This window comes from Cardiocondyla obscurior, linkage group LG18 (genome assembly GCF_019399895.1).
Source record: "Cardiocondyla obscurior isolate alpha-2009 linkage group LG18, Cobs3.1, whole genome shotgun sequence".
NCBI classification, from domain to species: domain Eukaryota; kingdom Metazoa; phylum Arthropoda; class Insecta; order Hymenoptera; family Formicidae; genus Cardiocondyla; species Cardiocondyla obscurior.
Window position 1 is genome coordinate 3,351,853 of NC_091881.1, and position 14,788 is coordinate 3,366,640.

At 41.1% G+C, this 14,788-nt stretch overlaps 1 protein-coding gene and 1 long non-coding RNA gene across 8 annotated transcripts in view; one reads left to right on the forward strand and one right to left on the reverse strand.

Annotated features, from left to right (window-relative positions):
- Positions 1 to 14,788, reverse strand: part of Vn (membrane-bound neuregulin protein vein) — a 277,589-nt gene that overhangs the window by 116,526 nt on the left and 146,275 nt on the right. For all 3 annotated transcript variants that reach the window (XR_011546866.1, XM_070668868.1, XM_070668867.1), the window contains one exon: positions 771 to 933. Coding sequence is in view for 2 of the 3 variants with exons in the window: in XM_070668868.1 (XP_070524969.1) it covers positions 771 to 933 (163 nt within the window). In the remaining variant the exon portion in view is untranslated. The remainder of the gene's footprint in view (positions 1 to 770; positions 934 to 14,788) is intronic.
- Positions 1 to 14,788, forward strand: part of LOC139109661 (uncharacterized) — a 133,998-nt gene that overhangs the window by 54,229 nt on the left and 64,981 nt on the right. For all 5 annotated transcript variants that reach the window (XR_011546869.1, XR_011546873.1, XR_011546870.1 and 2 more), the window contains one exon: positions 6,372 to 6,407. This is a non-coding gene — a long non-coding RNA (uncharacterized lncRNA). The remainder of the gene's footprint in view (positions 1 to 6,371; positions 6,408 to 14,788) is intronic.

A 14,788-nucleotide genomic window follows, 5' to 3' on the forward strand; every position in this document is an offset into this window, starting at 1 on the left:
TCTAGTATCCGTCTAGTCACTGTCAGGTTTAACTTCCGCTCGAGGATCGTCGCGATTTACATTCACACATTGCCGTCGCGTGCGCGCTTAAAGTAATTAACAATATTTTGTTTAATTAACGTAGGTAATTAATCGACAAAAAAATTAGCGACACGCGAATCAACGTAAATAAATTAATTGAATTTGATTAAAGGGTAATCCCGATAAATAATTGCGTTCAGTTATTACAATGTTCATTTTCTTTTAATACACGTAAAATACTTATTACTATTTTTCCATTTCGAGCACGGACAAAATTAAAAAAATTTATTTAATGTTACTTTTGTTTTTTTTTTACTTCGTAATGTTTGTTAATTATTTCTTCCGTCTGCTCGATTTATATTCTGCATTTTGGAAAAACAAAAAAAAATAGCTTTTACGTTCTTGAATTTAGTTTGCAAAGTTATTTCACGATTTAAACGAGCTCTAATATTAACGCTACCACGAGAACTCTCTTAAAGTGTAAGAATCGCGATCAAATCCCGTTTAATAACGAAAATTACTCTCGAAACGAGCATTCAATAGTGTATTGATAGCGTAGTTGAAACGGGTGTCGAGCGAGAACGACGGTTCCCCACTCTATGCTGTTGCGGATATCTAGAATTAACTGCTCGCCGTTGTCTGAATAGTTTCTCTAACGTGTTATTACGGAGAGGTTGCCGAAAGCTGAGGCGAGGGTGAGGAAAAGCCGCCGTGAGCGTGCGGTTAATGGTAAAGTCGGTCGGGCTCACCGTTTGTGCTGAATCCTGAGGCCTCTTCGAGGGTGCAGCGGTACACCGTCCTTCAGCCAGTGCACTCTCGGGGGCGGCGAGCCCCTCGTCCTGCATACTAGCTTCACTCTCTCCCGTAACCTCGCTATCGAGTCCCTGAGTTCGGACAACGTAACTTCTCGCACTGAAATCAAAAGTTACAATCTCGTTAACGCCTCGCTGCACATGCCCGCGATTTCGGGCCCCCGATACCAGGGAGTTTTAATTAATTCATGTAACATTTAGACCGTGATACTTAAATCCCGGCCACCAGAAACCATCTGTATAATTAACACTTAATGAAATTCGTTAAAGTTCCGAAGTAGAGAATACGATTTTACATCTTTGTTTTTTATATTTTATTTTATTTTATTTTTGCACATCGCAAAAATTCCGCGCGGCGAGGTGTAAAAATAAAAAATAGGAAATTATCTCGCGAAGCTCTTCGAAGATGGGCGGCGATACGCGTGATTCGTGTTCGCGAGCGAAATGTAATAACAGCGCGCTTTAGCAGAAAGTATGACAGAAGCGGTTCTTCCTTTCGACAATTCGATATGGCTATCCGTCGGTTTTGGCAAAGGCTACGCCGTGTCGCGTTTCAGCTAGAAGCCGCGTGGAGTATCGACAGGTAGCGGCGTATCGATTTACTATTTCGTTGCACTCTAAAATGCGGGTGTAAAAACGATCTGGAGAGGAACGTACATTCATGCGCGTACAGACGTGCGCATATGCGGATCTGCATCGCGAGCGAGATACCTTTCGCGAACTGACGTAACATTCCTTCTTGACATCCAATAGGTCGTGGCACGGGAAATACAAAAGCAAATGTAGATGTGTATTTATTAAAATTGCACAAAAGAGCCCTGCACATAAAAGCTTTTGAAATACGAGGATCGTAGCCTAGATTTTCTGCATTTTTTTAAATTTTAATGTCTTTCTTATTTTTATGATCGACTGAAGTTAACGGTGAAATAAATCACTCGCAATTGCGGCTATCTTGACGTTTTCGTCAAAAAGAATTATATCGCGAGTTAGCTTAAAAAGTATATATATCTAAATGGGTAAAAAGCGAAGAGGGGGAGGGGTAGGGTGGTCCTGCGACGTTCCGTGCGGAGCTCGCACACGACTTTTTCCCCGCCGTAAAATATGACCGTGCGAAACAAAGCGAGTCCGACACTCGGATATGGGCTGTAAATGAAGAGGAAAATTTGCGTTAATAAAAACGACAGCGCGCGCGGAGCGTTCTATCTCGGGATCGCGTGATTTCCGTGATACGATATAGAATTTCTGAAAATACAGCTGGGAGAACCGTTCAATGAGCTCTCTCTCTCGTCTATTATATTCATGTCGCATGACAGGGAATGATAATAAGGCGCCGTTAGCAAAGATTTCTTTGTCAGACCCGCGCGCGCGGTACGTCGGCGTCGGCGTTTGATTTATTATGTTTTCACGTGCATACGGCAATCCCATTCGCCGCAAATATATATTTCTCTTCGTGTCGCGTGTAAATAAAACTGATGTTCCCTCGCGGAGATGCGTTTGAGAAATTGAACGTGGACGAGGTGCACCGCGGATTTTCTTTTTTTTTTTTTTTGTTGGCGAAAACCGAGCACTTGACCGCGCATCGTTCGCCTTCAGCCGGAGATCGTTACCGAGTCGACTGACGTGCGAGATAGCGAACTGCAAGTCGACGTTTTGATCGGCAATAAACGGCACCGAAATGGGTCGACGCTTCAAAGGGTTGAGCCGCGCGTAGCGCGTTCAACGAAGTTGGAAATCACTCCTCGAGTTTTCCCCTAAATCAAATTGTACAATCGCTGACTAAGTTACCGGAGCTACGGTGTTGATCTTTCGCAACAATTTATTTGTGGAAAGCCGACGCGAGCGCAAGCCTCTCTCGGAATTACGGCTGTTTAAGCGCACCGAGGACGCCGGAATTAGATATCGTCTTGTACTTTTTCCCGGGTAATTGTAGTTACAGCTCGAAGAAGTTACGATTACGCTCCGCCGTTGTCAACCGTGCGGGACGTTCGCTCGCCGTAAATTCGCCGTGGCGCTTTGTCGAAGGCGTAATCGATAGGCGTTTGATTTGCATAATAGATTCTTCACTTAATTGGAACACGGCGCGCCTACAATTCCTTTGCTTTAAATCAGCCTGCAAAGGAAAATGGGAGATAAATCCGCCGTACCGAAGGGGCAACAACGCTTTCACGCCGTTTCCATATTTCGATCGTGTTTATCCGCCGGTAACAAATAATTACGTGGAATAAGTGAGCCGGCAAATGTGATCGATCAGAAAAGTGGAATATATCGTGGGAAGTTTGTATATTTGCTTTAATGGTTAATTTTAATTTTAATGATTAAGGTAATGCCGTCATATTACACGGGACGCCGGAGCGCGATACGTTGGCCCCGTATCGTTTTACACAGTATTGCATTAAAATCATTAATTGACAAATCCCGTCGTATTTAATTATCCTCACTCGTTCTCGAAACGCCGAGTCGCGTATGTGCGAGTGCTGCACGAGCAAAGCGCGCCTAAAGCGGCAGCATCCGCCGCGTTATTTGTTCGCAAAACCGTCGCGTCGTCGGCGGAGCTCTCTCGCTTAAACGTATTACAACTACTATTTTACGCACGGAGCGAACGCACCGCGCGCATCGCGGTCGAAAACTATGCCGGGATAATTGCGTCACGTTGAAGTTTATCGAAAACACGACGCGACCTGATTATCTTTGACGCGTTGCACCGCCACGGAAAATGCCTACAGCGTTTAATACGCCGCTCGACACGCTAGCTGCATAACCAGCCGCTCGGGCTCGCGACATATGAAATACAGAATATTACCGGGGACGGTTTTGCGAACGGAGTCAGCGGTTTCGCGTCTGAGACCTCCACTCCGAAACTTATTAGCATCGTAATGCGAGAGTGCACGTCATTTTGGCTCGGCCACCTTTGGTACGGGGCGTGTAATAAACCAACGAAATTTCGCCGCTCGTTGCCGAACGTTAAATTACAAAAGGCTGCCGTTTTGAATTATAAATGCGCGCGGGCGGATAATTGATTGAACGGCTCTGGTTACGATAATGTATGAAGTAGATGTAAAATTGACGTTTCTATTTTAGTCACGGTGATAAATAGCTTCTATTAGTGGGTGGTTTTGTAAAATATTTGTAGCCGTTATTAAGAAATAAAATTTTGATTCTACTAGCGCGAGCAGCGACGAAACGTAAAGTAGAGAGAGAGCAAAACGCGGTGATGTAACGCGAACGCGCGCGGATTTCCAAATGCAGGTGTAACGAAACCGATCGATGCGTAGTGAAACAGTTCCAGTCTGCCGATAGTTATCAATGGCCTCTAGCGACAAACCGTGTTATCGAATCCTTGTTCAAAGACACGGATTTTCCTCCCGCTTTTTATCCGCACACCGTCAAATAGACGCTTTTGCCTTTGTAAAACGATGCTAACGCATCTGAGATAGAAGCGAAGATATGGGCAAAAGAAAAAAAATAAAAAGAAAGAAAAAAAAAGAACACTCGTCGATATAAGTACTAGACGATACGACATTTCATCAAAGTAATGGCATCGATGCTTGAAACTAAACCAGATTATAATATAATTTTATTATTCTCTTTAATCTCAGCGGCGGTTTGCAAGGGCGCACCGTTTATTTTTGCACGTGATAATTAATTTTAAACCCGCGATACACGCGCGAGCTTTACTGTCTTTGCAGTGTTAATTATCGCGATATTAAATCCCGATAAAACATTTTATTTCGCGTAATGGATTGGCGTGCTCGTAAAAATAAATAATGATAATTACAATGTTGTATGATGTATGATAATGGTAATTACGTTATTATATGATTTAATTAGTATTATGCAGACGTATATATATATCAGATACATTGAAACACGCGCGTTCTAATTTCGTTTAATAAACTTAATGAAAATTTCCAAGACACTTACACGGTGTCGAATACCTCGACTGACGCCGAGGAGAAAATATTTCCCGTCGATTTCGGAGTACGACCCGCAAGGAAAGAAACGACCCGAGAGAGAGATAGAGAGAGAGAGAGAGATTGCACGGCGACGAAGCAATTTCAGAGCGTGCAAAAAAGCTGCTGTAATGCAGTTATGACGCTCGTCATCGCCGCGCCATTACATATCGTCGGTCGTGGCCGTAAACCGGTGATCGCGGCAAAATTTGTATAATGCAACCGGCTAATGCCCCGCACCGTATTTTTGCGTTTGATATCGAACCGGATTAAGTCGTCCGGTGATATTCGTTCTCCGTTCCGTTCGAAGTGCTTTTACGCGTCTCTCGTTGAAATCGGAGTGGAAAACCGATCAGTCGCTGCGGCTGGGCGCGGTATCTGAAATTTACTTTGAAGGGGGACAGAGGATTTGATTCCCGATGTTCTATTCGTTATCACCAGATTACGTATCTACGGCGTGCATACACACATATGAATTTGTCGATTCTTCGACAGATCGAATTAACGGTTTTGTGCGCCGGAACGGTATGATACAAGTTTGATGATTCTTTTTATCGTAATTTAATATTAGATAATAAATGACAACTCGTGTAAGACATAAGGTGAACATTTTATTAATGCTGGCGAACGCTGATAAAATTAAAAGATAAATAATTTAATAAATATATTGAAAATTATAATTGTAATGCGTAAAATAATGATATTAAAGAGTTATCGCCTCGTGTTGGTAATGAACAATATAAAAGGGAGATAAAGTAAGTCAAATAAAAAATGCATAAACTGTTATGCACTTTATTATCATACGTTCACGTTATACTGTAATTGTCCATATACATAAAAGTACATACATAAAAACGCATATGTGCATCTGCATTTAACCGCGTTTAAATAGGAAGGAAAAAAAAAAAAAGAGGAAAAAGACTAGAGTCACGAACGTGGTATAAAGAGAAACGATTGGCGGAGAGAAGCGAAAGATGAACACCCACAGAGAAATCCCATGACAATCGAGCGGTGTCCGAAATGTCATTTAACTATTAACGGATCGATGCGAAATTTGAATTTAAGCGGACGGACTCGATCGGAATGGAATTTGGGACTACGAGGATTTATGCCAGAATTTTCCGGTCGAAGAATCAGGTAGACTGGTGAAAAAAAGGGGGGGTTGACGGGGCGTCAGGTGCAGAGCTCTGGATAATGATGCTCGACGCGAATCAACCTATCGAAAATGCGGGCCGTTCTAGCGTCCGGTGGGACTCTGTCGTTACATTTTTTACTGCGATAAAATGAACTTTTCAATGATTAGATTAGTCAATATTATTGCAAGTATAATAAAAAAAATTAAAGGATGATTAAAGAGACAGACTGACATGGTAATTAAAAAAAAAAAAAAAAGAAAACAATGCATATTCTCGTAAGCAAAGTTTGAAAATCGGTTGCAGTCCCGAATCCTATTAAAAAAATTTAGTGTGACGCTTTAGTTAGTTGAAAATCGAATTTGAGGTTCGGTTTAATATACTAATGTACTTATATTCATTAATTTAAATACTAATATGTCTATATTAATATTTTTTTTTTTTTTATGTTACAGGCAGAACTCTACAACTCTGCTGATTCATGCAGTTTGGTAAGTCGCAACATTTTTTTTCATAGCTTGTAATCGCGTCTTTTAGACCGGCAACACGTAGTTAATCGTAGATTACTCCATTATAATGACGCACCCAAACCTTCCGAAAAATAGCGCACGCAAAACGTGCGCAACGTTTGTTCTAGTAAATATAAATTTTTTTTTTTTTCTGTATATCGACGTAATTCGCAACACTACTCTAGTACGGATCCAATATTGAAGAACGTTTTCTTGCAAAATAGTATTTGAATTTCGCGTCGCAACAAAACGTACGTTTCTCAAAGAGACGAATCTCGTGAAAGTCCCGCGGAGAGTGGCTTTGACGAAATCCCGTCGCCCTTAGATTTGCTAGACCGTCTTGGAGCATTTGTGCCGCGAGGTGGGTCGCGGAGAAGGGCGGGATGCAAAAGAAAAGGTCAAAAGAGTGAAGATAGAGAGGGAAAAAAAAAAAAAAAAAAAAAAAAGTAGAGTACAGCGGCCACCAGTCGTGGCATGTCGTATGTTGCCGCGAGGCTTGAAAAATGCCGTGGACGAACGACGCGGAGAGGGCGTTTGATTAATGAATGCGTCGCCGAAAGAGCAAAATAACAAATAGCCAGCGTAGCGGGGGTTGTAGTCGCCGCCACCCTCTCGGCGTCTCGTGGCCGGCTTGATTCATAGGCGCCGCGCGTTGCATGACGAGACGCGATGAGGGCCGGTCGCGGATGCGCACGAATGTGGCCTTTTTACCATGATTTGAGGGCAATTTACTGCAAGTCGCGTCGCAAATAGCTTTAGCTTTCACGGCTATTACTTTCACGGGATGTCAATCTAACATTTAACTATCGACGTCTATGTTATTATACTACGCGTCAACCATACATTAAAGTTCGAAATATTGATATAGGAAATTAAAGATGTAAAAGAGAAATTTAAACGGTTCTGCAAAGTTTATTTATTTAATTTAATTTTTTTTTTTTTTTAATACGTTATAACTTTATAAATTGTTTTTGAAAGACAACGTATACACGTACATTTTTTTTATAAAAAAAATTGTACACCGAACAATTTATTTTAAATGTATCAATAAAAAAAAATACTTTACATTTTACATCGTTGACCCGGATTTCCATTTGAATCTTTTAATAGTAACTCAATTCCTATTTTATTCTGATAAAAAATGTACATATTTGGAAGCAGGATCCCTTTTCTTTCTACATTAATTATCGCGAAAATTTTAATTTTTTTTTTTATCGCGGGTGATCTAGTCTCGTCTCCAAAAGCGACGGAATCGCGGACACGATCTCGCAGCCGTGTATCATAATTCTCATTCGGCAGGAAGACGCGCGACAGGGCGCGATTTCGTGGCACGCTTATTTGCCTTGGTGGCCGGGCGATTAATGCGGGTTCATGCACGTTAGTATGATTCTGTGAGTTTGCACCTTTGTCCGAAGCGGATAATCATTTCCGGTTGAGAGAATAGCTCGGCCGCGCGGAGAGTGGTTCCGGTTATCCAGCCTGTAATCGAGTCTGCGCGAGTACACGCTGATGAGCTATGATCATCTGTGCGGGGCCGTGTGATTACCGATCGCTGTCAACAGATATTTAATCGTTTTGCGCCGATTAATTTTCCTGGCGCATTTATCCGTCCCGCATCGTTTGATACCGGCGCAGGTAATTACCGCGCTAATAACAGGTTAATCGAAACTCATGGACTTCTCGCAGAACTTCTCTATTATCAGTCGGACAAACGTATATCGCGCGCTTTAAAATGAGATCCACTTTGGGTCGTATTTTTCCCCGCGAGCCGCGCAAAAAGCGATCGTTTAGAGTCGTATAGGGAGATAAAATTTGATGAAAATAATGTCAAGTAGGATTAAAGTAAAGCTACAAAATGTCAGGAAAGACGGATCTTTTAATATTTAGGGTAAGAAAACAGATGCGATGGTACGTATAAAATGGTAATCTCTATCGTTATAAATCAGATCAGATTAAAAGTCAGAGTACGACGAATAAATGTCTCGTAAGAGAGATAACACCAGACGTAACCGCGATTATCTCACCGTCAAAATCGCTGGGAGTGTCGAAATGAGGGTCTTTTTTTTTTCACCGCATGGTTGTTATTCGACCGTTTGAATTGTCCATTATACTTTTTAAGTTCGAGCCAGATCCGCGTACGATTGTAAGCACCGACACGAATGACATTGTAAATGCATTTGCGGTGTGTTTTCGTGCGAAAATCGCGTTGACACGGCGATGTGATTTCGCCGCTTTATGCCCGCACGCACATGCGTTTTACGCGCGAATGCGCCAGAAAAAAAAAAAAAAAATTGAGCGTAAGAAATTCGTGAACGATGGAGCGTAAAAACGCGATCGGTGCAATAAAAATACTGCTTATCGAGCCGTTGCGCGGGAATCGATAGCGCTCATAGCAACTGCTTTTATCTTTCCGATTATAAATTGTAACAAGCACGCGAAATGCATATACATATATGCGAGAACGTAATAAAATATAACAGGGAAAAGAGGAAAAAAAAAAAGAAGGAGCGTTATTGATGGGACAGTGTTACTTTAGCGTGCAATATTTATTTGCATTTTCAGTTCTTGTTAATTCTCCATACGTGACTAATAATGGCGAGTACGAAATAAACTTATTAAAACTCTATTAAAATGCATCAGAAAAATTACCAAGTTATTTCACCTGTACGCAGGTGAAATAATGAGCGCCCAACTTTTTTCCCCGGCTAGTTCTTCTCCGCGATCACGCCACCCTCTTATCGTATCGATCTCTTTTCGACAAAAAAAAAAAAAAGAATAAGAAAAAAAGGGTTGAGTCATCTTACTGCACTGTGGAAGTTATCCGATTTGCTCGCGGTAATTCTCGAACTCGTCTACTAACCGTAAAATCCGGAAACTTTTTCAGGATCGCTCGTTGGTTTTCCGGCTATTACTCTGTGTGCGCTAAGTATGTACGTATACACATGACACCCACATATATATCCGCATATGGCGTATACGGCATGGAAGCATCGTAGTTCGTAATCAGTCGTACGTGCCAAGTTTACGGAAGGAGTAATACTCGGGGGGTGAAAGAAGTTGTGTAAATATCTAAAGGTTTATACGAAAATTCGATTTGAAATAGAACCTTAATAATAAATTATTCAAAATAGTGATAAAAATAAATAGACAGGTGAATAAATATTTTATTATAATCTAAATTAAATAGAAATAAAAACGCCAGACGATCATTAATTATATATTATTAATTTAAAGCACTTTATTATTCAGTAAAGATTCTTAAATGCACAAATAAATGCACGCGAAGCAAAGAACATAATATGATAAAGCTGTACGACTCTGTAATCATAGGGAAAAAAAAATATATATATATATAAGTTGGTTTGCGGTCTCGTTAATCAATGCGATGATTATGGAAGCTTCGAAACGCGCCAGACAGTGGTGCCTTTTTCTCATTAGTTCGAAGAAAGGAGATTATCACTGTGGTCGAAACGAGCCGCCGGGAAAAGGAGAACGCAATTTCTTGTCGGTGTTTTTCGTTTTAATTGCAGGCGAGCGAGTTAACGAGATAGCGCGTTACCGCGCGCGGCTGCATTGAGACAAATTTATTCTCGTTTTATTTTCATTGGGCCGTAGGTAACGTTTATACCCGTCGGATGTAAAGAGATGATTTAGGGCAATTTCACGTCGACCCTATCCCCAGTTTCTTCTACAGGCCTGTCGTCAAATTGCGTCACGATGATTAGCGTTATCACGCCGGTCGTTCCTCGTTAATAAATTCTGCTGTCATCGTATTTAATTTGCGATTGCAAAAGTCTGCGGTCTGTATTTTTGCAGCCGACGTGCCGGCTAATACTATATTTTATACGCTGGTTTATCGAGATTCCATTGGCGAAATAATTGTATCAGCGTGATTTTCACATGCAGACTTTTATTCATCAGATGAGCATTTTTTTGCCGTTAACGCGTGTCCCGATGAAACTAGCTTTTGCATTCGCGTAGTTTTCCTTCTTTTTCATTCTATTAAAAAAAAAAAAAAATTGCGCCGTAAACTCCAATTGGCGGCGGCATTGTCCGCTGGACGAGCACGTCAGAATCGTTGAGCCTTTATGATTAATAGGCGATCGTGCGTTCGGCGACCAGCGTGGAACATCGATAAATCGCAAAACTCACCCCGTCATTAAAGCTGGCATTTTGTGGCCCATTAATTTCGGTAATTTCATCACCGAACATTTTGGATATCACATTACGCTTTATTTGCTTTTTGACGACCTATTTCAGAAATGTAATAGAATTTCCGGAAAATGTTAACTGGATTAATTTCGACATTCCGCGGCTACTTATTAATGATTTATTATGAAACGACTTCTATTATTTCGTTAACATTTCTGTCGATCGATTTTTTCCGTATTTGCCTTTAATATTGCCAATAAAACGATGTCGTTTGCAAGAAAATAACTTTTTCTCTCTCAAGCTCGTTCGCTCCTAAATCTTATTCCACTCTTGCGCAATTCTATCCTCTGTGATCTACATCTACCTCTTTGAAATAAATTCGTGCGCTTTCTATTTAGATTAAATTCTTCATTGAAAAATTTGGCGGCTTGTTAACATTTATGTGCGCGCGCGAAACGCGGTGCGACAAGCGCTTTTCTGTCTTATGTATGCTCGAGAGTAGTAAAGCTTTTTTTCATGGGCGCCGTTTTGCGTGGAGCCCTTCCGCATTGTCACCGCCCACGATACGCATCTTATTGCCTTTTATCGCGCCATGAGCCCCCATAAAACCACGACATAACGATCTAATTTGTCGTCCCCGAGAATGGTTCTAACGCGCACACGGGAATAAAGTTATTTTTACGGAGATGAGGCAGTTCTCTCTCTTTCTCTTTCTCTCACTTTCTCCCGTCCCGCGTTCTTTCCCTTTTGCTCCCTTCCACATATATTGCCGAACTAAAAACGTTCTAGCTTGCATTCGAGTTCGGGTAAACAAAGCGAATGTGCGGAGGGAAAAGCACATCGGCAATCGCCGGCCCGCGGTTTTCATCGACGGCGAACGGGTACGCGAATCGTTTTGCCAATAATAACGCGATAATTGCGCCGGGCGCTTTATTTTCTGCTTGCCGGACGCAACGCGAAAACATCGATGCTTTTTCGAGGCAAGACCGTCTGGCCGAGGAACATGGTCGGAAAATACGGCCGATGGTACCGAAATAAACGCGGGAGTTTAGTTAAACGCGTTCTAATTAATTTCTAGCTCGGCGGAAAATTGATATAATCTAATCTAGCGGTTTAATTGATACGCGAATAAGAGAAGAAGGCGTGCAAGGGTAACAAACGCGCGTTTCAAATACACATAGAGAATTCGATGCGATCTTGCGGCAGCTTTTACCTCGGCCGGTCGCGATTTTATGATAATTCGACAGCGCTTTTTCACCCGGCAATTTACGAGCGTGTCATTTTCGTGCTTGCCACGAAGGAAGAGGAAGAGAGGTCGGGGGAGTACGGGAACACGTTCGTGTGAAAAGGAAAGGTAGAAGGGAGAAAATAAAAAACGCGATTAAGGGTAAGGGGGGAAAAAAAAGGGCGACGGGACGCGGCATAACTGTAGTGCCGCGACGTTCGATAAACTGCCCGCGAGTCCTTTTTATGCGGTCGCGATATTTTATTTACCGGCAAAGTATATTTGCGCATCCGTTTGTACCGCCGGAAACTGTGGAAGCGGGAGGAAAAAAATGCCCGCAAAAGCACGACCGCCCGCCGCACGAGATTTTCAAACGCTTTCGAATTCGTTCTCCGTTCGCGCAATACCATTCTCGCCTTTCCGTTCTACTGATTCTTCTGCCGTCTCTTCTTTTTTCCCCTCGCTCTCTTTGAGTCAGTCGACGAACATCGTGTTAAATTCACGTGTTGCAGAAAACTTTTTGTTAAAAATAATTTCAAAGACAAAATTATAGAAAAAAAGTCAAAAATAATATAAATAAATTTATTAACAAAGATAAAAAAAAAATTAGCACAGTTGCGTGCGTATTGAAATATAAAAAAAGAAAAAGACATCTGTACTAATTTTACACGGGCATCTTGTGCATGTCGTACGATGATTTTGAGGGCTCGAAGGCATTCGCGGTATTCGATATATGCGTATCATCGTGCGGTAGATCTCGCTTCCGCAGATACGTGAGCCTCCTAGTGTCGAGAGCGGAGTGCCAGCCCAAGGGCTTGGAATTCTTTTCCCCTTTTTACCTATAATAAACTCACTCATTTGCACGCGACGTCGCCTCTGCGATCCGCGAATGTAATTTACTTTACGGACGCGTTATCTTTCGGCGTCGCGCGCGAAACCGCATCGGCGTGCATAATTCGTGTCCTCTCGCGCGTCTACGGGGTCGAATACCGTCGCTTGTAATTCCGCCGTCGAGTTTTCATAGTAAATTCCATTATACGCCGTGGAACGCCCGTTTCATTATGTTGGCTTCTGGTTTAAGCCTATGCGGACTATCATGTTTGCGTGCACTTCGCATCGCGTTATGTTCATGACTGTTGATGCGCATGAGAATACATATATAATAATTAAAGGCTCTAGGAAGAGAAGGTACAAAGTAAATTCTCAGTTCGTTGAACTAAAAGTTAATCTCGAGAACAGTCTCTATGTTTAATCCATATGGAGTGTGAATATTAAAAAGCTACGGAGTGATATGGATTGCTCCATGATGTAAAAATTGAACTATTACCTCCTTATTTTATGTAAAGTTTTTATAATAAAATCGCGAAGCGAAATAGAAATTTATATGATTAATAAATTATCTCTTAAAACTTGATTGCCGCTTTCTATTAACGAATAATAAAAATTGTTCTTTATGCAAAATTAATTTTGCAATTTAATGACGCAAATTTTTTTTTTAATAGCTTCTTGATTTCTAAATGTGCAGTTTTAGCATATAATCTAATCTAAAATCAGCTAAATATTAATTTAATTTTCTTAATTGATAAAATTGTTTTTCCGTTAATGTTGTTATAGAAATATTTAATCTCAAAAACTGAGAAAAGATATGTTCACAAATCGAACTTCGTTTAATTAAATAAATATTAAAATTTCGCGCTTTAACACAAGTGTTGAAATTTTTATATGCTTAACGTGCACGGTTACTGAAACATTTAACGTACAAAATTACGAGTAACCACGTTTAGTCATACTTATTATCAACTTAGATATCTCCTTTCTCTCTCTCCTTCGTACGTTTAAATGGATTTGGAATTCGCGAAAGGCATTACATTCCGTGCGTTTGTTGGCAGGGGACATAAGTTTCCAGCTCGCATGCACTTTGTGAGTAAAGAGACGGGGGCTGGCAATCGTACGAGGCGCAGAAATTGTAATTTATCGATGCGGAGAATAACCGACTGCCTTGCAGGAGGCGCAAAAATATAGCGTACGCGTACTTTAAGTGGCGAACTCGCTCTATTCGCGCGCATTACTCTAATTAAACGATGCGAGTAATGGCGAGTAACTTGGAAAGGGGGTGAGAGGGGGGTGAAAGTAATGTAAATTTACAGAAAGTTTGGCCGCCGCTTCTCTTAAACAACCAGCCTCAATGTCGTACATCAAGCAAAGGAAAGTCGTAAGATAACAGACGTGTTCGTTAAGTTAAGCCGTGTGCGCTATCCTCTCGAATTACAACGAATTAACACGAAGCCGATTTTGTCGTCGCTCACACAAATTTTACCTAATTAAGAGAGAATTAAAAAAAAAAAAAATTCTGGTACGGTATAATTCGATAACGAACTTCGTACGAAGCACTTGTGTAATGTACAAATTTATTTTATTCAATTTCCAATTTAAAGAGTTATATAATTTCTACGATTTTTAATTCACATTTATCGTTTCGTTTGTTAACTGGATTTCCCCCCTGTTACAGTTTTATAATATTTTATACAATTTTGTGTGAACTTTCCCTGCTTGCAGTCGATGTACATCTTTCGCCTCCCCTTTCCAGCGTCTTTCTATTTTAGCTTCTCGTAGATTACAACCAGTAGCACAAACTTGAACTATTATTAGGCGACGCGGCCCTCCGCTTCTAGATCGTGTTATTTGTTTGACCTCGCTTTCTCGTACATCTTCGTGTTTGTGTAGCGTCCAGTTATGCGTCTCGTTGGTGTAAAATTTGCAACTACGTGATTATTTTCATGCTAGTGTACGTAGTAACGTTTCGCTACACCGATTCCGATAATCAAACATTAGACTATTATTACAATTGAGGAGAAAAACGATAGACGAAGAACAGTTAGAGACGAAATATGCAAACGGGCGATTCTGCCTCGTGGCGTTCCGAATAATTTAATTACCTTTGGCAACGGATTTTTTTTTTAATGTAAATATTATTTAACGAAAAGGC